This window comes from Jaculus jaculus, chromosome 20, assembly GCF_020740685.1.
Source record: "Jaculus jaculus isolate mJacJac1 chromosome 20, mJacJac1.mat.Y.cur, whole genome shotgun sequence".
NCBI lineage: Eukaryota > Metazoa > Chordata > Mammalia > Rodentia > Dipodidae > Jaculus > Jaculus jaculus.
In genome coordinates, this window is record NC_059121.1 from 12,058,857 (window position 1) to 12,083,308 (window position 24,452).

The 24,452-nt window shown below is 43.9% G+C and overlaps 1 protein-coding gene across 1 annotated transcript in view; it reads right to left on the bottom strand.

Moving 5' to 3' along the window:
• Positions 1-8,555: 8,555 nt before the first annotated feature.
• The window catches only part of Nln (neurolysin), a 102,254-nt gene continuing 86,357 nt past the window's right edge, over positions 8,556-24,452 (bottom strand). Inside the window, exon 13 of the mRNA XM_004671197.2 lies at positions 8,556-10,668. Coding sequence (XP_004671254.2) covers positions 10,534-10,668 — 135 coding nt within the window. The 3' untranslated portion in view covers positions 8,556-10,533. The remainder of the gene's footprint in view (positions 10,669-24,452) is intronic.

The following is a 24,452-nucleotide window of genomic DNA, read 5'->3' on the forward strand; positions in this document are numbered from 1 at the left end:
CCTCTCCTCTCCTCTCCTCTCCTCTCTTTTTTCTTCTCTTTTCGTTTTCTTAATATATATACATATATATTTGGTTTTTTGAGGTAGGGTTTCACTCTAGTCCAGGCTGACCTTTAATTCACTATGTAGTCTCAGGGTGGCTTCGAACTCATGGCTATCTTCCTACCTCTGCCTTCTGAGTGCTGGGATTAAAGGTATGTGCCACCACACCCAGCTTTTCTTAAAATAAATACTTTTTAATTTTTTATTTATTTGTAAGCAGAGAGAGAAAGAGAGAATAGGGTGCCATGGCCTGTCACCAGTGCAAACAAGCTCCAAATGCACATGCCTCTTTGTGCATCTGGCTTTAGGTAGTACTGGGGAATTGAACCCAGGCCGTTGGGGTATGCAAGCAAATGCCTTAACTGTTGAGCCAATTGTGCAGTCCTTTTTTTATTCTTTTGGAGACAAAGCTTAGGCCAGTCTGGAAGTTGCAACTCACCTGCCTCTGCCTGCCAAGTACTAGGGTTAATAGTACTAGGATTAATCAGCCATCATGCTTAGCCCAGGAGTTTTATTTTAACTCATATTTTTTTATTATACGTGGTTCAGAAGTTCTGAAAACTCTCTGGAAGAAGCGGTATTTTGAAAAGTAAATCTTCCTTTACTCACCTTGAATGAATAATTGTTCATTGACCAGATTCTTTTCTTAAAAATATTTTATTTATTTGAGAGAGGCAGAAAGAGAAGGAGAGAGAGGGGGAGACAGACAGACAGAATGAGTGAGAATGGGCATGCCAGGGCCTTTAGCCATTGCAAACAAATTCTAAATACAGGCACCACTTTGTGCATCTGGCTTTACGTGGGTACTGGGCAGTAAAACCTGGGTCTTTAGTTATTGCAAGCAAGCACCTTTACTGCTGAGCCATCTCTCCAGCCCTAGAACTAGTTCTTTGTTTTTATTATATATATATATAGGTTTTTTTCAAGGCAGGGTCTCACTCTGGTCCAGGCTGACCTGGAATTAACTATGTAGTCTCAGGGTGGCCTTGAACTCTCAGCAATCCTCCTACCTCTGCCTCCCAAGTGCTGGGATTAAAGGCGTGTACCACCACGCCCAGCTTAGAACTAGTTCTTGATTGTAGTTAAAACTGGTTCATGAGAGCTGAGCATGTTGGCACATGCCCATAGCCATGCACGTGGGAGGCTGAAGGAGAAGCATCAAGAGGTCTGGGCCAGTCTGGATTTTATAGCAACCCCCTCTCAAAAGAGCTTAGTGGTAGAGGGCTTGCTTAGTATACACAAGGTCTGGACTGAGGTTTTATCCCCAATGACACATGCAAACAAACGATAACCAAAATAAAACTAGTTGATTAACTATGAAAGGAGCCAAGTCTTAGAGTTTCCTTATTGTGCCCAAGCTTTTCTCATCCCTAGGACCTAGGCAAGCACTGCACCACCGAGCCATGCCCACCGCCCCTGAACAAACACGGTGTTTGAGTTTCACTTAGGAAGTACTAGTGTAGAACTTACTCTAACCTTGATTCTGTTGTTTCTCTTTAGCTTGCAATTAGAGAACTGACTGTCATTTAGAAATGGGGTGTTGTATAGAAAAACCCCCTCCCCTAAAGTGCCCAGTCCCAAAATAAAAGCTCCTAGATATTCCATTCAAGATCTCAGTGACCACAGTCTTCTACATGAGGTTATGTGGGGCTTGGAAGAAAGAGGCAAGAAGGACAGACAGGAGACAAAGAGATGTTTCCTGTGGCTGGCTGGACCACATGATGTATCTTATCTACCAAAGAAGGAGAAGAGGAGTCGGGGGTGGATAGATGGCTCAGTGATTAAGGTGCTTGGCTGCAAAGCCTAATGTCCTGAGTTCAATTCCCCAGTACCCACATAAAGCCAGATGTACCAAGTGGCTCATGCATCTGGAGTTCATTTACAGGGGCTAGAGGCCGGGGCATGCCCATTCTGTCCACCTTCTATCTCTCTCTGCTTGCAAATAAATAAAGTGTATATATATATATATATATATATATATATATATATATATATATATTTTTTTTTTTTTTTTTTTTTTTTTAAAGGCAACTAGGGCCATGACCACAAGGAAGCAGGAGAGCGACGTAAATGTCGGCCTTTCACTCTGTTTGGAGAAAGACACCTCCAGGCTGCTTCCACTGTTCCCCCTGGACTACAGTGGGGTTAGGAAGGGCCAAGCCAAGTTGTTTACCTTTTCAAATGGACTTTAGAAAAAATGTCTTGGACCAGGGATCCTCCAAAGGAGGGAATATACTGGGTATGACTGTAAGAAACTTCTCTCATGCCATCTGATCCTGGTTGGAAATTCACTGGATAACTGTGCTGCTGACTGAACAAAACAGGATAATAGCTTCTGGCTGAAGATTTTTTTATAATTAAAGCTGAGACTGCGGGGGCCATGTGCATGTTTAGAACAGTGATCACATTGTGCGTCACAACAGAAGTCCCATTTGTCAGTCACGCAGTGTTTAAGACCATAGATTTGGGACAGGGAAGACAAAAATGGATCTTTTGGTTTTCTCCACTTTGCCTGGAGTACAAAGGCGCTGCTGCCTGCTTTGTTCCAGGCTAAGGGACCTAGCCAACCCTTACAGGACAGAGAACATTCCTGTCTGGAACCACTCCTACCACGGTCAGAAAGAAGTAACCTTTTCTTGTCACCCAAAGAAAACAACACAGGGAATATCATGGCAGATTGGGGCTTTTTTGGTAACAGTCACCTTTTCTCACATATTTTTTACTTTCTTAGTGTTAAACAATTGTGATACACAGTATTAAGATATATAGCTTTTATTTGCCAATATTCAAAATGCATCTATTCTTTGAGCCAGAAATTAAAATTTGAAGAGTTTATCTGGCAGTTGCAGAAAACAACATATTTCTGAGCACAATCTTGGCAGGATGTCAATGACCCAAGAGTGAAAACCATATGAGAAGCCCCGAGTTTGATTGCTAACACTGCAAGAAAAGATAACAACCCCAAAATAAAAAAGGAAGATAATGTTAGCTATTCATCAGTAGAGGATTGGCTAAATTACTGTGGATTTCCACATGGACTATCAAATCATCATCATTTAGAGAGCTGATCTCCACATATGGACTTGGATAGTGACTGAACAGAACACAGTGGCCAAGATGCTGCTGTAGAGTGAGGGAAGGGACATTCTTGCACATGTGTTCAGTGTCTCTAGAGGATACATACATAAACGTGTGGGGCTGGAGAGATAGCTAAGTGGTTAAGGTGCTTGCTGGCGAAGCCAAAGGACCCAGTTTGATTCCCCAGTAGCCACGTAAAGCTGGATGCACAAAGTGGCGCATGCATCTGGAATTTGTTTGCAGTGGCTAGAGGCCCTGGCATGCCCATTCCCTCTTTCTCTTCTTGCAAATCAATCAATCAATAAAATTTTTAAAAAGAGAGAAATGACTAGAGGGGTTGGAGAGACAGCCTAGTGGTTAAGGTGTTTGCCAGCAAAGCCAAAGGACCCAGTTTGATTCCCCAGTACCCATGTAACACTGAATGCACATAGTGGCACATGAATCTGGAGTTCATTTGTAGTGTCTAGGGGCCCTGGAATGCCCGTCCCCTCTCTCTTTCAAATAAATAAATTAATTAATTAACTAAAAAGAAGTAATTAGGTTTAGTAGCTACGAGAGCTATGAGGGTAGCTCAGGGATAGAGCACTTGCTTGCCAATCATGTGCAAAGCCCTGGTTCAATCTCTGAAGCTAGAAAAAGAAAATTCAAGATTTAGAGCACATAATCATAGAGAGGAGTAACCTTTAGAAACTCTTCTATTCCTTTTTGTTGTTTTTTACAAAAGCCATTTAAAAAATATATATTTTATTTATTTATCTGAGAGAGAGAGAAAGAGGCACAGAGACAGAGAGGGAGAGAATGGATGTGCTAGGGTCTCCAGCCATTGCAAACGAACTCCAGAAGCATGTACCATCTTGCGTATCTGGCTTATGTGGATCCTGGAGAATCAAACTGGGATCCTTTGGCTTTGCAGGCAAATGCCTTAACTACTACATCATCTCTCCAGCCCATAAAGCCATATTTAATCTACCTCATGCTGAAACTTTCAGTTCATAAAGAAAAGGGCCTTTTCTTGCTGAAACCTGCCCCTGCTATAGTTGTAAGATAAACTATAGTTTTATCTGTTTATTTATTTGTCCTGGGGATCAAGCTCAGGGCCCCTTGCATACTAGGCAAGCACTCTACCATTCTCATAGCAAAAGGTAATTTAAAGAACATAAGTATATCAACACACACTATGAACTCTTCATTCTTAGTGGAGGACGCCTGCCAGGAGCAAGGTAAGAGGTACGGAGGGCCGGCGCCACAAACCTGGGGCCACGTGTGATGAAGACAGCAGCGAGTGAACTCGGTCAAGAACAACTGTGAAGTCTGTAAAAGAAAGAAACTGAACCTTAATTCAGGTTACAAGTGCTTCTAACTTCACTATGGTCATATAGAAGTGTGAATCTCTCACCCTCAGTTGGCAGATGTTAGCCAGACTTTCTTATTTTTTAAATTAATTTTTATGTATTTGTTTAAGAGAAAAAGATGCATGAGCCACCTTGTGTATCTGGCTTATGTGGGTCCTGGGGAATCGAACTGAGATCCTTTGGCTTTGCAGCCAAGTGCTTTAACTGCTAAAGCCATCTCTCCAGCCCTTAAATTTATTTTTATTTATATATTTATTTATTTGAGAGAGACACACACAGAGAGAGAGAGAGAGAGAGAGAGCCAGAAAGCCTCCAGCCACTGTCTAAGGAACTCCAGATGCCAAAGCGACACCTTGTGCATCTGGCTTATGTGGATCCTGGGGCATCAAACCTGGGTTCTTTAGCTTTGTAGGTGAGCACCTTGACCGCTACTCCATCCCTCCAGGCCCAGACTTTCTTATTACTGGGAGTGAATACAGGAGAGACATAATAACTTAAAGGGAGGGTTTTTTTTGGGGGGGGGTGGAATGGGGAGAGTCAATTCAATGGTTTCAGAAGTTCCAGTCTGTGACACAGCAGGGCAGCTCACACTACGGATGCCAGGAAAACAGGGGATTCCTGCTCTGGTGGCCTCGTCTTTCCCAAGTCTATGAGCGGGTGTGTGCACAGGGAGGCGAAGAGCAGCCTTGGGTGTCATTCCTCAGTGCTACCCACCTTTTCTGAGACAGGGTCTCACGGGTCTGGAGCTCATGAAGCAGGGTGGACTAGCTGTGCTAAGCATGTGCCACACGTCCAGCTTTCTTAAAACATGCTCTGGGGGTAGAACTCAGGTTCTCATCTTCGCAAGGCAAGCAATGATCACCTGAGATATGTCCCCAGCGCTGCTTTCTCTTTTATTCCATCTGGCTCGCGAGGATATGACGTGGTGCCACCCACATCCAGGGCAGGTTTCTCCCCTCAATTTTCTTTAGCAATGCCCTCACAGACACGTCCAAAGGTGTGCGTCAATAAAATTGCCAACTTTTCTTTTTCCCTGAGTACCCATACCCCAGTCGGGCTTTATCTCCTTTTCCTTCACCTCTATTCACTAATGGGTCTAATTTCATTAGAAGTTTGTCTGAGCACTGGACTATCTTAAATCTTAACATCACCATCATGTGTGCTCATTCTAGCTGCTACTAATAACAGTTAGATACTACCTTTTAGTACAATCTCTTTTCCGATTTTATTTGTGGTGAGGAAAGGAAGGAGATGAAGAAGGAGAGGGAGGGAGAGAGAGAAAATGAGAGTATGGTCACACTACGGCTTCTTGCTGTTGCAAAGAAAACTCCAGACACATATGCTACTTTGTGTATCTGGCTTTATACCTATATTGGGGAATCAAGTCTAGGCCACCAAGCTTTGTAAGCAAGTACCTTTAACCACTGAGCCATTTACCTAGCCTTAGAATTTCTTGTTTCCAGTCAAAGAACACAAAATTCCCCCACTTTAATGTGAATTCAATTATCTTTATTCAATAGCTAGGAACCCATCTAGCCAAGTATTACACAATCATGTCCTCTTATCTTTGGTACAAAGATGTCATGTCAAGTGTTTTCTTGGAGTCAGTGACCACTTCCTTTAAAACATTTTTAGTCACATAGCTCCTCTTACGATAAATGCTACAGACATGTTCTCATGAGACTGCGATTTTAGGGAAGCCTCTGGGCTGTAGAAAAGGTGTTTGGCTCTTGAGCAAAGAGCAAGAGAGCCTAACTCAGCTGCTCCCTCCCGCCGTGCACCAGTTGAATGGGCATTTTATGAAGAACGGTAACTACCACAAGGCAAATCCGGCCAAATGAAAACCGAAGCAGTGTGCCAGCACATGTAATCCCAGCACGAGCGAGACTGAGGAGTGCTGAGTTCAAGGCCAGGTGGGCCACATGAACACCCTCCAGAATCCCTTCCCGATCTGTGTGCTCTTCCAGCACTCCAACTTCATACATTTATACCAATGTGCATGTTAGAAAAAGTTTCTTTTGGTCTAAAATTCTGAATTGATCACTTGTGTCCTTTGCCTTGACAGCTGGTACTACATAGTGATGAAAATGTTTCCAGGGGAAATTTCTCCACTGAAGAAAACTGAAGCAATGCATTTTGACATTGACTACTTTTCAAAAACAATGACATCTTATGGCCTTTAATATTTATAAGTGAAAAACATATTCAATGCTAAGAAACTATTCAATTTCATTTAAAAAAAAAAAGATTTTATTTACTTATTTGAAAGACACAGAGGAAGAGGCAAAGAGAGAGAATGGGTGCGCCAGGGTCTCTAAGCCACTGCAAATGAACTCCAGACACATGCTCCACCTGTGCATCTGGCTTATGTGGCTTCTGGGGAATTGAAACTGGGTCCTTAGGCTTTGCAGGCAAGTGCCTTAACAGTTAAGACATCTCTCCTGCCCTATTCAATTTCTTAACTGTAAATAATAGTAGGTGTTGAGGGGAAAAAGCAGTCTTAATCACTAAATATGCTATGATGACATTGTCTTTTTTGGGGGAGTTCAATTAAATATGTTCATATCCACTGAGGGATGAATACTTGTAATGGTCTAAAAGTGTTCTCTACAAATTTGAAATGTTGAAGCCTTAACCCCATGAAGACATGATGCAGGAACTTGAGAGGTGACTATGTTTAGAGGTCTTGAGGGTGGAACCCTCATGATTAGACAGGTGTCCTTTCAGTCACCAAAGGGCTTATTCCCCATGGAAAGATCAAGTCTACCATCACCTGGAAACTTAGACTGTGGAAAGCCACAGCTTTCAGAACTGAGAATATGCTTGCTTTTTTAAAAAGCCATTCTAAAAAATATTTTATTTATTTGCAAGCAGAGAGATGCAGGCAGACAGCACCCCCACACACACACACAAAGAGAGAGAGAGAGAGAGAGAGAGAGAGAGAGAGAGAGAGAGAGAGAGAGAGAGAGAGCGAGCGAGCGCAAGCGAGAATGGGCATGCCAGAGCTTCCAGCAACTGTAAACAACTGCAGATGCAGGCGCTGCCCTGCGCATCTGGCTGACATGAGTACTGGGGAATTGAATTAGGGTCATTAGGTTTGGCATCTCTCCAGGCCTGTTGTTTGTTTTTGAGGCAGGATTTTACCATGTACTAAGCCAGCCCTAAACTCACAAGTGCTTAAATTACAGGTGTGTGCCACCACACCTGGCTATATGTCTAACTTTGACCTAGTCTATGTATGGTATTTGGACATAACTGACATGAGTGGGAAATTCTATTTGTGTATGGCAGGAAAAAAAAAGTCATACGCTAACCAGCCAATCCAATGGGGAGGCAAGATCTCCACATTACTTTAATTCCTACCCGAAGGCTAAAGGGAAACTAATGAAGTAGAGCATTAAGTCATTCTCCGAGTGAAGGCATTGGCAAGTATAGAAATCTGGTCAACACCTTTTCATTGGAGAGTTATCATTTTTTGTTTTAAATTTATTTATTCGAGAGAGAGAGAGAGAGAGAGAGAGAGAGAGAGAGAGAGAGAAAGGCAGATAGAAAGAATGGGTGCGCCAGGGCCTCCAGTTGCTGCAAACAAACTCCAGATGCATGTGCTACCATGTGCATCTGACTTATGTGAGTTCTGGGGATTTGAACCTGGGTCCTTAGGCTTTGCAGACAAGCATCTTAATCACTAAGGCATCTCTCTGGCCATGAATTTGAGGTTTTAAAAAACATATTTACTTAGTTGCAAGTGGGGATGGCGAGAGAAGAGAGGAGAGAATGGGCACGCCAGGGCCTCTGGTCACTGTAAATGAACTCAGTTCCATGAGCCATCTTGTGTATCTGGCTTACATGGATTCTGGGGAATTGACCCTGTATCTTTTGGCTTTGTAGGCAAGCACCTTAACCATTCAGGGATCTCTCTAACCCTGGATGAATTTTCACATTAAAGTATGGAAGAAAAGGGAGCTCATTTTTGTGGACAATGTAAGTTTATTGTGTGCGGCCTTTGACACACCACTCATTAGCTCTTCCATGTGAAATGAGATTAAAGCTAAGGTTAGTTACATGGAGACACACTGGACCATAGAAAATGCTGAAGTCTTTATTTTTATTTTTCCTGAAATTGGAAACAAAAGTTGAGGGGCAAAGATGGAAGAAAATTTCTGAGAGGTTGCAAAGACCATCACCCACAATAGCTCTGGGACCAGAGCACTTGCCTAGCCTGTGTGAGGGAGCCCCAGGTCGGATCCCAGCACTGCAAAACCAATACTGAACCATAAAGAAAGGAATTTCCTTCTGTGTTGCTACAGCTCTTGGTTTTCCCTGCTGTGTGTAACTTTATTATACAAGACAGTTTTTAAAAAAAATTGAAACAAAGTCCACTTAGATTTAGAACAGAAGGGTCTAATCTTGTCCCTGGCCGTCAGCAGTCATTCCTCAGGTATGTCTTGGGAAATAACCCAATGTCCTATGCAAGGTGCATTCAGAGTTCCTTGACATTTTGTTTTTGCTACCTTGTGCTTTTCCTTTTGAGTGGACCCCTACAGGAAGAGTAAGTACTTTGACTTTACTAGTCTGCCGTGGATCTGGAATTAGGTCCCAGGTAAGAGAGCTGGAGAGAGCTCCTGAGGGCTCTTAGACTGAAAACCACCCAAGTGGCTATTACTGATGAGCTTTCCCGGAGGCCGAGGCTGGGTCTGCACACGTGCCACTACCGAGCAGCTGTCCCCACGTGCTCTGCTCCAGCCCCCCACCCTTCCAGACTTCTACACCAGAAAGCTCGAGCCAGCTCTCTCCCATGGAGTTCATCACCACTGTGTCGCATCTACCTGCCACTTTGAGGGAGGTGGTCAGCAAGACAGGTGAAATCTAGCCCTGGTTAGAAACATGCAAATCAAGCCGGATGTGGTGGCTCATACCTGTGACCCCAGACGGGTCTACAGAGTGAAATCTTGTCTCAAAAAAACAAAACAAAAAAGGGAACATGAGAATCAAGACAATGCCTGGAGTTACTTTTTTTTTTTTTTTTTCCAGGTAGGGTCTCACTCTAGCCCAAGCTGACCTGGAATTCACTATGTAGTCTCAGGGTGGCCTTGAACTCACGGTGACCCTCCTACCTCTGCCTCCCAAGTACAGGGATTAAAGGTGTGTGCCTCCACACCCGGCTTGGAATTACTTTTCTCACTGGTAACTATGTCCAAAGGTTAACATTTTTTTTTTTGTTTGCTTTTTTTTTTTTTTTTTGAGGTAGCGTCTCACTTTAGCCCAGGCTGACCTGGAACTCACTTGAACCCCAGGATAGCCTCAAACTCACAGTGGTCCTTCTACCTCTGCCTCCTGGGTGCTTGGATTAAAGGTACAATCCATCATGTCCAGTTTAAGATTAACAATTTTATATGCTAAAATGGGCTTCTAATTTTGTTTTGATATCCTATAATTGAACTTCTGCAAGAAAAACAAACCTAAAAAAGGAACATAATTTAAATGTGATAGAAAGCTGGGAATCAGGAGGCCTGATGTACAGAGATAAGTGCATTACTGAGGCACAGTCCCTGGCCGTGAGGTATGCAGGTGAAGTCACACTTAACTGTGAGGCAGACGGTCAAAGGTGACACAGGGCTTCAAGAAAATATTCACCTGAGGAACGTGATGATTCATTTATCAGTCCAGAAATCCCAAGTACAAAACTTCAAGATAGAAGAAGGATCAAATTGTACCATGTATATGATTCAACTGAAAAATTCTTAGGCCCTTTTATATTATATTATCTAGATTATAATAGTAAAAAAATCAAATTACATCCATATGAAACTTTTATCAAAAGAAATCAAATCCATTTTTATGAAATTTTATAGTACAGTTATTTTTTTTAGTGGGTCTTTTCTTAGGTCACAGTATTTATAATTTCATTTACATCTGTATAATTTTTTAAATTAAAAAAAAAAAGCAAGTCAATAGAAATTGAAGTTTTCATCTGCAAAACCTCTCTTCAGTTTCCAGGCCAGTACCACATGGTGACGTTGATTTGTCCTCCAGACATGGACGGAGACCAACGATCCCCAGCTTACGGAGCAGACAGGCCTCGACTCATCAGGAATGCGTTTTGGTTTGGCTCACGTTGCAGGAAACTCTGGAGCATGTCCATGCCGTCCAGCGATCCCCCGGGTTTCAGGATTAGGTTTCTGTATTTCATTCCAACCTAATAAAATAAAGCATCATGCCTAATAACTCATGGTCACAGTACTTCTCCACATCTCTAGACACAAAACAGAAAAGGGTGGCGGGAAGGAAAAAGGGACTTCAGCTTTACTCGACCTAGATGTTCTCTGGGGCCAACACTAAACTTGTGCAGCATTCACCACATGACTTCAGAGGCTAAGAGATTTGGAGCGTGGGCCTCAGATTTACGCCATCCCTTTTTTTTAAAAAAATATTTATTTATTTATTTGAGAGAGAGAGAGAATGGTCATGCACCAGGGCCTCTAGACATTGCCAAGGAACTCCAGATGCATGTGTCACCATGTGCATCTGGCTTACGTGGGTAATGGGGATTGAACCTGGGTCCTTAGGCTTCACGGGCAAGCACCTTAATTTCTAAGCCAATTGCTACACTGTCCTTTATTGTTGTCTTGTCTCAGATTCTCTGCGATGGGTAGACAATGTGGGCAAGCAGACAGAACAGCTTGCTGTTCTGTTTCCCCATCTCAAAGCTATGCTAAGAGGGTGATTATCTGAACAAGTGTTCCAGAGGCCATGGCAGGGTTTCACGTACCTGGAAACGGCAGGGCTGTTACCGCCAAATGGCTTTAGCTGTTTTTATAAGGGGTTCATGGTAACAACAACCAATACACAAAGCCAGCCCTCTTATGGATGGACAAAGACAAGAATAAGGCCCACAGCTCAGCAAGCGTAAGGCATGCTGGGGAGTCAACATTGGGAATGACGAACTTTGGGCAGGATGAAAGTAAAATTTTAAAACATCTCATAATTCCTCTGCCTTTCCAACCATCAACACACGAGCAATAAATTGAAGGGAAACATGGCTACTCAGCATTGGCATTAGTCAGAATTTGCAGGTCCCCTTCATTGTCCTGGTTGGGCAGCCAGGCAAGACAATTCAGTGAATCTTAATTCCAAATACACACAGCAAAGAGAACCACTTAAGTTCATGTCTCTGATATGACTTGATCAATAGGGCCAGGCACCTTTCTGGGTAAGAGAGAACTGCCAAGTACTAAGGAAATCTTCCTTTCACATACAACAAGAGTCTATTAGTTGTAACCACCAGAGCTTAAACTATCTGGAAAATAAATGCCACTGAAATCCACATGGATAAATGCAATGCTAATGGCCAAAAAATTTTTTAAAAAATGGGGGTTGCCTTTTAGTTATGAACAGGACTCATTTTCAACTGACTGATCACCTGTCAGCTCACATGTAACTTCAGTTGACTTCTGATGAATTAAAATAGCAAGGCCTATGGAAATATGAGGCACATGTATAAGTTTAAATCTTCTGTCCATGACTGTTTTCATTGTGTGTGTGTGTGTGTACGTGCGTACACGCCCATGTGCACATGGTGGACGTGGTCTCACTCTAGACTGTCTTGAACTCACTGTGTGGACCAGGCCAACCATGAACTTATGGTGATCCATCTCCCAAGTGCTGGGATTACTAGTGTGAGCCGACACACCTGGCTTTATCCATGTGTTTTAAAAGGGAAGTTAACTTTAGTTAACTGTTAAACAACAATATTTTGTTGTTTTAAAAATATTTCATTTATTTATTTATGTGTGTGTGAGAGAGAATGGACACACCAGGGCCTACAGTCACTGTAAATATACTCTAGACACATGTGCCACCATGTCCATTTGGCTTACATGGGTTTTGGGGAGTCAAACCTAGGTCCTTTGGCTTCACAGGCAAGTGCCTTAACTGCTAAGCCATCTCTCCAGCCCCAATATTTTGTGGTAACTATTGTAAGCTGGACTATTGTAGTCCTGGCTACTTGGAGGCTGAGATAGGAGGATCACTTGGTTCCACTGTAACTATGATGTTACCATTCAACATGCAAAATGTACAAATAATTGAGTTTTGTGATTATTATAAATTCTCTTTTTTTAAAAATTTTTTAAAATTTATTTGAGAGAGACAGACACAGAGAGAAAGATAGATAGAGGGAGAGAGAGAGAATGGGCGCGCCAGGGCTTCCAGCCTCTGCAAACGAACTCCAGACGTGTGCGCCCCCTTGTGCATCTGGGCTAACGTGGGACCTGGGGAACCGAGCCTCGAACCGGGGTCCTTAGGCTTCACAGGCAAGCGCTTAACCACTAAGCCATCTCTCCAGCCCGATATTATAAATTCTCAAACTCCAGTTTTTTTGTTTTTTTTTCTCTGAGGTAGGGTCTCACTCTAGCCCAGGCTGACCTGGAATTCACTATTTAGTCTCAGGGTGGCCTCCAACTCATGGCGATCCTCTTACCTCTGCCTCCTGAGAGCTGGGATTAAAGGCGTGTGCCACCACACCTGGCTCAGTGTTTTTATTTTTGTTTAAATCATAGTATATCTCTGCTCTGTTCACAATGACTAGGACATGCAGTCAACATTAATGCTTGTGAACTACACAATGGAGTTTTACTCAGCTGTAAAGAAAAACGGAGTTACGAATCTGCACAGAAATGGATGGAACTGGATAATTTATACTCAGGTAACCTAGGCCCAGAAAAACAAAGATTGCGTGCTCCCTCTCATAGGTGGATCGTAACTTTTCACATTTGTATGTGTGTTAAAGAGACATGAGAATGAGTCTGGGCTGTGACTCCAGACAGGAGACCGTGAGAGGTGAGCAGGTGATGAGGAGAGAGAAACAAAAACACCAAAAAAGTTACATGAAAATACCATAATGAAACTCAATTCTTTGTAAGCTCATATATATATTTTTAATTATAGTCTATCTCAAATCAGTTCTCTAGCTGTCCCAGCCTCCTGTAAACTTCTCCAAAGCTCCAGGAAATGATTAGCTCATAAGATCTTGAGCAGGGTTTGGAAGTGTCTGCGCGACAGTAAACATGCACATGGTCATCCTGCTGCCTTGTCTGAGGTTTCTTTAAAAAAAAAAATTGGGGCTGGAGAGATGACTTACTGGTTAAGGTGCTGGCCTGTGAAGCCTAAGGACCAGGTTTTACTCTCCAGATCCCATGCAACCCCGACACACAAGGTTGCATATGCGTACAAGGTGGCACATTCATTTGGAGTTCAATTATAGTGGCTGGAGGCCCTGGTGCACCAATTCTCTCTTTCTCTCTCTCATAAAAAAAATTACAAAAAAAAATTTTATTAGCTAGGCATGGTGGTGCATGCCTTTAATCCCAGCATTCAGGAGGCAGAGGTGGGAGGAAAGCCATAAGTTCAAGGCCACCATGAGACTACATAGTGAATTCCAGGTCAGCCTGGGCTCAAGTGAAACCCTACCACAAAATAACAAAAAAATTTTTTGTGAGATACACACACATCGAGAGGGAGAGAATGGGTATGCTAGGGCCTCTTGCCACTGCAAATAAACTCCAGACATATGCACCACTTTATGCATCTGCCTTTATGTAGGTACTGGGGAACTGAATGCAGGCCATAAGGTTTAACAAGCAAGTATCTTTTGCCACTGAGCCATTTCTCTAGCCCTTTATAAATATATTTATTTGAGAAGGGCAAGGGAGAGATATATACCACCTTGCGCCTATAGCTTTGCATGGGTACTAGGGAACTGACCCCAGGCCAGCAGGCTTTGGAAGCATGTACATTTAACCTCTGAGCCATCTCCCCAGCCCCCTAAAAGTTTCTTTTTTTGTGTGTGTGGCTTTCGAGGTAGGGTCTTACTCTGGTCCAGGATGACCTGGAATTCACCATGTAGTCTCAGGGTGGCCTCGAACTCTCGGCGATCCTCCCACCTCTGCCTCCTGAGTGCTTGGATTAAAAGCATGTGCCACCATGCCCAGATAAAAGTTTCTTTTTATTTTAAGTTGTTTATTTATTTGGGAGAGGAGAAAGAATGTGCGCACCAGGGCCTCCAGCCATTGCAAATGAACTTCAGATGCATGTGCATCTGGCTTATGTGGGTTCTGGTGAACCCAACTGAGGTCCTTTGGTTTTGCAGGCAAATGCCTTAACCACTAAGCCATTTCTCTTACCCCCCATCAAAGTTTCTTAAGAAGAGGGTGTCTGAAGTCACTGATATTGGACTTCTCAACAACTGTGGTGCTGAGGGGTTAGAGCTGGATTTACTTTGAGTTAGGTAAAAAAAAAAAATGGTGTGCCTGTTCTCTCTCATATGTGGATACTAGCAACAAATGATTGGATTTCTATGTGAGTAGAAACAAAAGTCAGTAACAGAAGCCAGTAAACTAGAAAGATGATATAAAGGGAATTGGGGGGGGGGCATTAATAGTATGATATTTATATATGTAAGTAGAAGATCAGATTAATGGGGGTGAAAAGTCCCAAGTGAAGAGACTGAATAAAGGAAAGGTGGAAGGAAGGCTAATCAAAATCTAAGAGGATATAAATAAGCCATATGGGAACCTAGTGTTTTGGACAATGGAACACTCAGGAGCCATAGATTGCTACTAGAAAATTTTCAGTGCCAGGGATGGGATACCTCCAGTGAGTTGTTGGCCAGGGAGGTCCCTGAGGCCCCCAAAACATAGGCCATTTCCAAGGCCCTTGGTTTCCCACCAGGAATAGATGGTTAAGACCCTATTGCTGAAGACTCCACATACTTGGGCTGCAAGGTCACTGAGGAATCTTGCTGGAGCTGAGCTGAAAACCTCCTCCGTGTAGACCAGCTGACAGAAAGCTGGGAAAAGCTACACTGCATGCAGTTCAGTGCAAGAGAGAGAAATCACCAGTGGAGAGACTCAACAGTGGACACCGCAAGCCTTGTACTTGGCCAGACAGGCCAAAGGAGTCAATGGGTACAATAGTGGAACATCTGTTATGGGGGAAACCAATAGCCCTCTAATTTGACTGGAGGCCTGCCCCATGGGAGGAAATATATCCCTGATACTGAAAACCTGCAACAGGAGTATTCATGAGCCCTAGGGGTATAACGTCTGCTGCTGTCTGCTAAATACATACACTATGCTCACCAAACTGCCTAGCAAGCACTTCTCTTCATGTTCATACCCATATATTAATGCTACTCTTACTTTTTGGTTAGAGAAACTTCTCTTTTCAGATGGCAGTGACCTTGGAATGACTCAGAAGGCACCATGGTGCTGAGAAGAAGCGACAGAGGCGTGCTCAGCACTAAAACATCTCTATTACACCTTCCAAGGCTCAGAGTCCATTGTGGAAGAGGTGGCGGAAAGAATGTAAGAGCCAAAGGAAGGGTAGGACTCCTTACAACATGCTTCTCCAGACACAAAAGGGCCTGGATATCCATGACCTCACAATGCCTGACACTACCTACACAAGATCCTCATAATAGGAGGAAAAGATCATTACATCAAAATAATAGAGAGAGTGATTGGGAAGAGGAGGGGTTATGATGGAGAGTGGAGTTTCAAAGGGGAAAGTTGGGGGAGGGAGGGAATTACCATGGAATATTGTTTACAATTATGGAAGTTGTCAATAAAAAAAAGTCAAGAAAAAAAAGATGTGCCATTTGTTTCATGGTCTGTGGTAATATTACAGTTCCAACTGCAGGGTCTAGAATATGACTTTGGCTGCTTTTGTTATAGACTCTAGGAAGCATATCTGAGCTCGAGTCCAACCACACTCTACCTCCCTTGGCTTTCATTCACTGCTCAGTCTGTCTAAATTTGACTAGTGTTTCAGATGAGTGTGTGGAGCAAGGAGAGACAAGGATCTCTGAGGACAGAAGTTTGGGAAGAACAGACAATGTTAGTTAAATTTATGTGCATATTTACAGAAGTATTTTAAACTTCTTATTATGGAAAACAAAGTGTGTACAAACAGTAGAGAAAACTCAAGAGGCCTCGTGTATCTATCACTAGACCTCAACAATAATAATTATTATTTGGTTTCTTGAGGCAGGGTCTCATTATACAGTCCAAACTGGCCTCTAATTCTGACCCTCCTGCATCAGCTTGCCAAGCACTGAGACTGCACCACGACTCCTAGCAATAATTAATATTTTTGTACAGAAATTCGTGTTCAAGCTCTGTGCATTATGCACTGTTTAGTGGAAAGATATGTTTCATGTCACAAATATTACAGGGCCAGTAATGAAAAGCTAAACAAAAGATTAAAACATGAACCAAAATGTAACTGTCAGACACAGCATGTTGTGTGTTTAGAACTGTCAATGCAGTGGGAAAGCTAGGTTTAAGTATCTGTGGACTGCCTGGTGCCGCGGAGACAGCTAAGGCTCCTCTGCCTGCAGAGCCACGTCAAAGCAGGGCTGTTTGGTCTCATCTGTGGCTCCGAGCAGCTCAAGTTTTCCTCTGCTTGTGCCTTCAAACAAGTTGATTCAATTTCCTGAATTACAGGGCAATGGTCTTTTAATAGTTCCATTTCCTCTGCAACGAAGCTTTGGGAAGAATTTAAGAGTCGTTTTGGTAACAGGATCTTGCTTTTGTTAAGAAAAAAAAAAAGAACTGGGTGAGTCTCTGGGTTCGGAAGGGACCAGTGGTGAAAGAACATGGTCGGGGAGCGTTCTGTTGCAGGTGGAAGGAATGTTGGCCTGAAGTTGTTCAATGGTGTTTACACAATAAAGAGGCTTCAGCTGCCAGGAAGGCGGGAGAAGCAGCTCTAAGGCACTGGTGTTTCTCATGCCACCAGCACCCTGCGGGAGGCTCTGCACACCTCACCTCTCCTATGAAGGACAATCTGTCAGTCACTTGGAGAGTAGCATGCATCTGTGGGCAACTGGGCAAGGCATCTCTAACAGAGGAATTCTAAAGCAAGATTAGGGGCTCTGCAGTGAGGCCCGGGTTTGAACTGTGGCTTGATACATCAGCTATGTGATAGTTGGCCTTTGTTTCCTTATCTGTAATATGGGAATATGCCCATTTTTTCCAGGTGATTAGATGATTTCAACACAACGATCATTCACTAGAAAAATACCTGACAAATAGCAGGATTTAATAAACCGTATCCTTCCTCCCTTCTTTCCTTTCACACTCCCCTCAAGGGTACTTATTCATGTACGCTCAGGGAAATAACTGCATTCCTGGTTTGACATTTCTTTAAAATTAGTTCTTGCTCTTAATAAGGCTAGAGGAGAGCACAGGAGAATTCTGCTCTACCGTTAGTGAGGAGGAATACACAATTGAGTAGGAATGTTAAAATAAAGGAGAAAAGCCAGGCGTGATGGTGCATGCCTTTAACCCCAGCACTTGGAAGGCAGAGGTAGGAGGATCGCTGTGAATTTGAGGCCACCCTGAGACTACAGAGTGAATCCCAGGTCAGCCTGTGCTAGAGCAAGACCGTACCTCAAAAAACTAAACAAAAAATTGGAGAAAGGCACTCATTGTATCCAAGAGTATAACTTTTCTTCTTCCTTCTCCTCTTCCTCTTCTCCTTTTTAAATGTTTTTTCTTTTGTTGTTTTTTTGAGGTAGGGTCTCACTCTAATACAGGCTAACTTAAAATTCACTATGTAGTCTCGGTGGTCTTGAATTCATAGTGATCCTACCTCTGCCTCTGGAGTGCTGGGATTAAATGCGTGTGCCACCATGCTCAGTGAGTGTAAACCTTAAAAAAATTTTTAAAATTTATTTGCAGGGAGAGAGTGACAGAGAGTGAAAGAATGGGCATATCAGGTCCTCCTGCTACTGCAAACGACTCCAGATACATGCACCATTCTGTGCATCTGGCTTTATGTGGGTACTGGAGAATTGAAAGCCTTTAGGCCTTGCAAGCAAGTACCTAAACCACTGAGCCATCTCTCTAGCCCAAGAGTATGAACGCTGTGAGGTCATATTTTGGTGGCAATCACACGTGTCTACATGCACAATGCTCATCGTGTGTCAGGAATGACAACATAGCAGGGTGGGGCAGGCTCTCTGCTCAGCTCTGTCAGCCCCGTGGCCGCACGCACACAGCTCCACAGCCCCTGTAGCCTTTAACTCAGCCACTTGGGGAGCAGCACTTTGTGGCAGGTGTCAGGGCAGCGTGCCCACCCGGGACAGGTGAGGACATCTGGGCATCTAGCCCGCCCGCCAGCCTGTCTCTACCCTGGACGGTGAGCTCTGTCCTGCCCCCGCCTGTAACTCGCTCTCTACGGCGCGGGCTCTTCGTCTGCTACGAGGGTGGAGAGATCCGATGGGAAAACAAGAAACCAAGAATGCCTTAGATAGAAAGCAAGGAAGGAGCGAAAGATTGGTGCTGGTAGTCAAGGAACAAACGGCAAAATGAAATTTCTGATCTGAAGAGACCTCCTGAAAATCTTCAACATAGTCACAATTAACAAACTTAGAAGGATACGCCTTTATTTATGGGGAGGGAATAGATCAGAAAAACATACCCTGGGGTAGTAGTATGTTTTAGGGGAGCAAAGCAGTGGGAGGAACAGGAAGGAGGTAACAGTGAATTTCTAAGATATACACATATTTAAAATAATAATCAGATCAGCTGCGTGTCATGGTGTACACCTTTAATCCCGACACTTAAGAGGCAGAGGTAAGAGGATCGCTGTGAGTTCAAGGCCAGCCTAGAACTTCAGAGTTCCAGGTCAGCCTGCTAGAGTGAAACTGTACCTCAAAAAAAAAAAAAGGGGGGGGCTGAAGAGATGGCTTAGTGGTTAAGTGGTTGGCTGTGAAGCCCAAGGACCCCATTCAAGGCTCGATTCTCCAGGACCCATGTAAGCACAAGTTGGCACATGCATCTGGAGTTCGTTTGCAGTGGCTGGAGGCTGGTGCGCACATTCTCTCTCTCTCTCTCTCATTCTGCCTCTTTCTCATTCTGCCTGTTGCTCTCAAATAAATAAAAATAAACAAACAAAAAAGTAAGTAAGCAAATAAATAATCAAATCAGTTTTGAAGTAGAGAAAGGCTCAAAGGTAAATAAAGTAGTTCCTTTTACAAGGATAATGAAATACATAATTAGAAGCCAGGTGTGGTGGCACACACCTTTAATCCCAGCACTAAGGAGGCAGAGATAGGAGAATAGCCGTGACTTCAATGCCACCTGAGATGACATAGTGAATTCCAGGCAGCCTGAGCTAGAGTGAGACCTTATCTGGGGGGGGGGGGGGGGGGAAGCAATGCATACTTGGGTTGTAGGCCTTGGTGTTATACACCTGTAATCCGAGCACTTGGGAGGCCGAGCAGGATGATCAAGAGTTCCACTCTAGGGCTGGAGAGATGGCTTAGCGGTTAAGTGCTTGCCTGTGAAGCCTAAGGACCCCGGTTCGAGGCTTGGTTCCCCAGGTCCCACGTTAGCCAGATGCACAAGGGGGCGCACGCATCTGGAGTTCGTTTGCAGAGGCTGGAAGCCCTGGCGCGCCCATCCTCTCTCTCTCTCCCTCTATCTGTCTTTCTCTCTGCGTCTGTCGCTCTCAAATAAATAAATAAATAAAAATTAAAAAAAATTAAAAAAAAAGAGTTCCACTCTAGCATGATCTACATTGTCAAGACTTGCTTCAAAATAAAACAAAAAATAATACAAGAAATATGTAACTTATAAGGCATGGTAACAGGGCTCTAACAGAAGCACAGAGGACTATAACAAGACAAAGGAAGCCGGGTTTGGTGAGTTAGGCATGTAATCCCAAGCACTAGAATGGCTGAGCCTCAGGAGGATCACAAGTTCGAGGACTGGGCAACTCAGTGTGGCCCTGTCTCAAAGTAGAATGTGGGGGGAGAAAGGGCTTGAGGGCATAGTTATTGTAAAGCACTGGTTTAGCATGTACAAGTTCAATTCCCACTTCTAAAGGAACAATAAGAACTGCAAGCAGTTGGTTGCAATTCAAGACTGAGAAAGTCTGGACCTACAAATACTTAAGAAGAAATCAGCTGAATATGGGGCACCGATTATAAACCTAGCACTCAGGAGCTCAAGGTAGGAGGAGGGTCATGAGTTTGAGAGCCTGTCTCAAAATAGCAGCAGTAGCAGCAATAACAACAATAACAATAATAACAAAAACCCAAACTGGGCTGGAGAGATGGCTCAGTGGTTAAAGGCACTTGCTTGCAAAGCCTGATGGCATGGTTTCAATTCCTCAGTACTCATATAAAACCAGATGCACAAAGTGTTACGTGCATTTGGAGTTTGTTTGCAGTAGCAGGAGGTCCTGACATTCACTTTCCTTGCTAATAAAAAAATAAAAAATATTAAAAAGTTAATCCAAAGCTGGGCGTGGTGGCACATGCCTTTAATCCCAGCACTTGGGAGACAGAAGTAGGTGGACCACCATGAGTTCAAGACCACCCTGAGACTACATAGTGAATTCTAGGTCAGCCTGTGCTAGAGTGAGACCTTACCTTGACAAACCAAAACCAAAACCAAAACAAGCCCACCCTCAAAACCCCAAACAAAACAAAACAAAACAAAAGCAAAAATAACAAACCCTCAAATCATTCCCATCCTTTCCTGTATCTCTTGAATCAGGCAGGACCACAAGCTCTTTCAGGCACAAGAAAAGCCAGCAGCTGTGTAAGGGAGCAGGTAAGAGAAAGGACAGGACAAGAGGATTCCTCTAAGACTTTCTAGGAGAAAAAGAATTCTGCATTCTCCTTGGTGACATACTGTACTATGAATCAGGCCTAGGATTCTGTTTAAACAGCACTGGCATGCCTAACTTTATATTAAAAGTCTGTCAGGCAATTTTTTTTTCTGTGTTTCAATAAATACTTCATGTTTCTATGTGTTTTGTGGTACGGAAGGGTCAAGCTTCTTTTGCTGGCACTACAGACTAAGATGCAATAATTAGATTTAGCTGTCTGGATTTCCCTGGTATTTCTTTCTGCACTAACACTGGATGGGTGTCCTCAGTGGTGGGAGAAACAAAGCTTAGCAATGCCTCTAGATACAGAAGATGGGAAGACCATTCTGGCCCAACAACAGAAATTGCCTTTGTATCCACAGTGTCGATTACTTCTCAGGAAATTTTCCCACAATGAAGTTGCCTTATTAAAAAAAAAAATGGCCCTAGTTAAAATGCTCCCATCTTTTCAACCCTATGATTAGCGGCTGGATTTTGAAATTGCATTTGGTGAACTTAAAGATGTCCTCAAAGAGCTCTGGAGCTTACGGGAGGAGTGCTGATCCTATTTATGACGTTATGAAGAGAACTACTGACCACGAGACACTTTTTCTATGACCTGTGACAAGCCAAGATATTAAGTACTATTTGATAAACTATTAAGACAGCTAAAATGTGGGGCCTACGTACAATGAAGAAAACTTAAAAAAACAACTAGGCAAAATAATACAAATGGCAAACTTAGGCTAAGACACAGGAACATGGGAAATTCTAATGCTGGCTAGAGGTTGTCACAGCAGAAGGAAAACACGTACCACAACGTGCTCCACTCCTGCTGTTGGCTACAGTGGGCTGCAAATCTCCACTGGGCCCACTTCTAAGTGAATGGTACACGTTCTACAGTCCCACGTGCTGAGGTCTGGGATGGTTCTTAGAACAGAACCTGGGCTCCACGGGACGGCCAGAGGTTACGAGAGGCCTGGACACGCATTCTGTGTGCTACAGAGTGACCAGCAACGTCCACAGCCTGTGATCTTCTGAACCTACCTCTCTGGTGCTTGACACTAATGACAGCAGCCATCGGGTGCTGGAAGGTCATCTTGCGACCTTCTCAGAGTGATAGAGATAGCCAAAGTCGGCAGGACAGGCAGGCGGCTGGTTCCCATGACTTCAGACCAAGCTGAGCATTACTTTACGCCATAAAAATTCCCATTGTTCTTCCTCTTACATAACCAGCCACTGACATGGGAAGCTAGAGTCAGCGCACAGGGCTGGAAGCCAACGTGGCCTCGCCTCCTCCTGCAGGGCTGGCTGGTGGCAAGGCTGCAACCGTGGCATGGAACGGCAGCACGTGTGTGACTGGGCGATTTCTTTTTCTTTTTCTCTCTCAGCACGGTCGTAGTAACAATCTGAGGTTCGCTGTAGAACGGGGCTTTATCCCAAGCGTTCTTCACTTCTAGTAAGTCTGACTTCTGTAAGTCAGGTCTTAAAGAGTCAAGGGGTTAGGGCAAATACAGAAACCAAGTTGAACACACTATAGGAAGGAATAAAAATCACTATTTTCTTCTTTTCTTTTCCTTTGGTTTTTTGAGGTAGGGTTTCACCCTAGCCTAGGACCTGGAATTCACCATGTAGTCTCAGGGTGGCCTTGAACTCACTGCGATCCTCCTACCTCTGCCTCCCCAGTGCTGGGATTAAAGGCGTGTGCCACCATGCCCAGCTCACTAATTTTGTTGTTGTTGCTTTTTTGTTTACGTGCATGCTCTCTCTGTGTGAGTGTGTTCATGTATGTACACACACACATAAAGGCCAGAGTTTGATGTTGCATATCTTCCTCTGTTGCTCTCCTACTTATTTTCTTGAGACAGGGTCTCTTGATAAGCCCTGATTCAACTAGACTAGTATTTCAGCAAGTCTTGCAGATTTTCATGCCTCTTGACAGGTGACAGGTGCACACTACCATGCCCAGCTTTTTTGCATGGGAGCTGGGGATCTAAACTCTGGTCACAATTGTATAGCAAGTATTTTACCCACCAAGCTATCTCGCCAGCCCTTAACTTTTTTTTCAGAGGTAGGGTCTTGCTCTAGCCCAGGCTGACCTGGAATGTAGTCTCAGGGTGTCCTCGAACTCACAGTGATCCTCCTACCTCTGCCTCCTGAGTGCTGGGAGCATTGGAGATCAAACCCAGAGCTTCGTGTAAGCTAGAGAAGTACTCTACCAACAGCCTCAAATGTGGCCATTTCTTTCTGGTGTAGCATGTGTTGTGTTTATGTGGTCTGTCTCTCTCTCTCTCTCTCTCTGTGTGTGTGTGTGTGGAGAGGCACACACCCCATGGCCACACAGGCAGAAACCAGAGGAACACAGAGGGTGACCTCTGTCCCTCCTCTGCCTTACTTCCCTGGGACAGTCTTTTACTGTACCTGGAGCTGGCTGATTCTTGACTAGATAGAGTGGCTAACTTGGGAGCCCTAAGGACCCTCCTCTCTCTGCCTGAGTCAATGTTAGGGTTACAGGCAGGCTTGGCCATGCCCAGCTGTTTTACATGGATTGAGCTCAGGTCTTCAGTCTTGCACAGTGAGCACTCTTGCTCACTGAGCCGTGTCGCTAGCCTGAAAATGACTATTTCAGAAGCCGGCCGTATCTGTTCCTGCTGTGAAGAGTGCGAACAGTCGGGTGCAGAGGGCTCTTCCTTAGGTTTTAGAGTCGCATTCTCCATTGCTGCAACAACAGAGGAGCCAGACATGACGCGATACTTCATTGCATTTGAAAGGAAAGGAAAAAGGAGCATCAAGGATGGATTCAAAACAGCCTCTTGGTACAAGATGTATAATATAAGGCAACGATGAATCCAGAGATTCAGCGAGACTGGAAACGGTCTTGAACACCGCAAGGAAACAGCTCCACTTGTTGGAAGCTTGCTTTCTTCACGTGCACTCAAGCCTTTGCCTAAACGAAGAGTGGCCTGGCTTCCTGCCAAGGTCAAATGTGAGTCTAGGACGGAGAAGCATGATTGCATTGCTCTGCTGGAGGTACAGTAGTTTAGGAACTGCAGGAATCACAAATCTGGCTGCTACCTTGACAGCTGAAGAGTAGAGAGACCGAGGATGTGCTCACGGGAGTGGACATCTGGAGGAGGTGAACAGAGGAGGCTCGACCCAGCGAGGGAGTGCGTGCTCACCCTGGGAAGCCTCCCAAGTCACAGGAGCCAGGGAGATGTCGTAATTGGACCAACACCAACCTAGAACTATTGTCTGTTTAAAACATTTGTTTTTGCCAGGTGTGGTGGTATGTGACTATGATCCCAGCACTCAGGAAGCTGA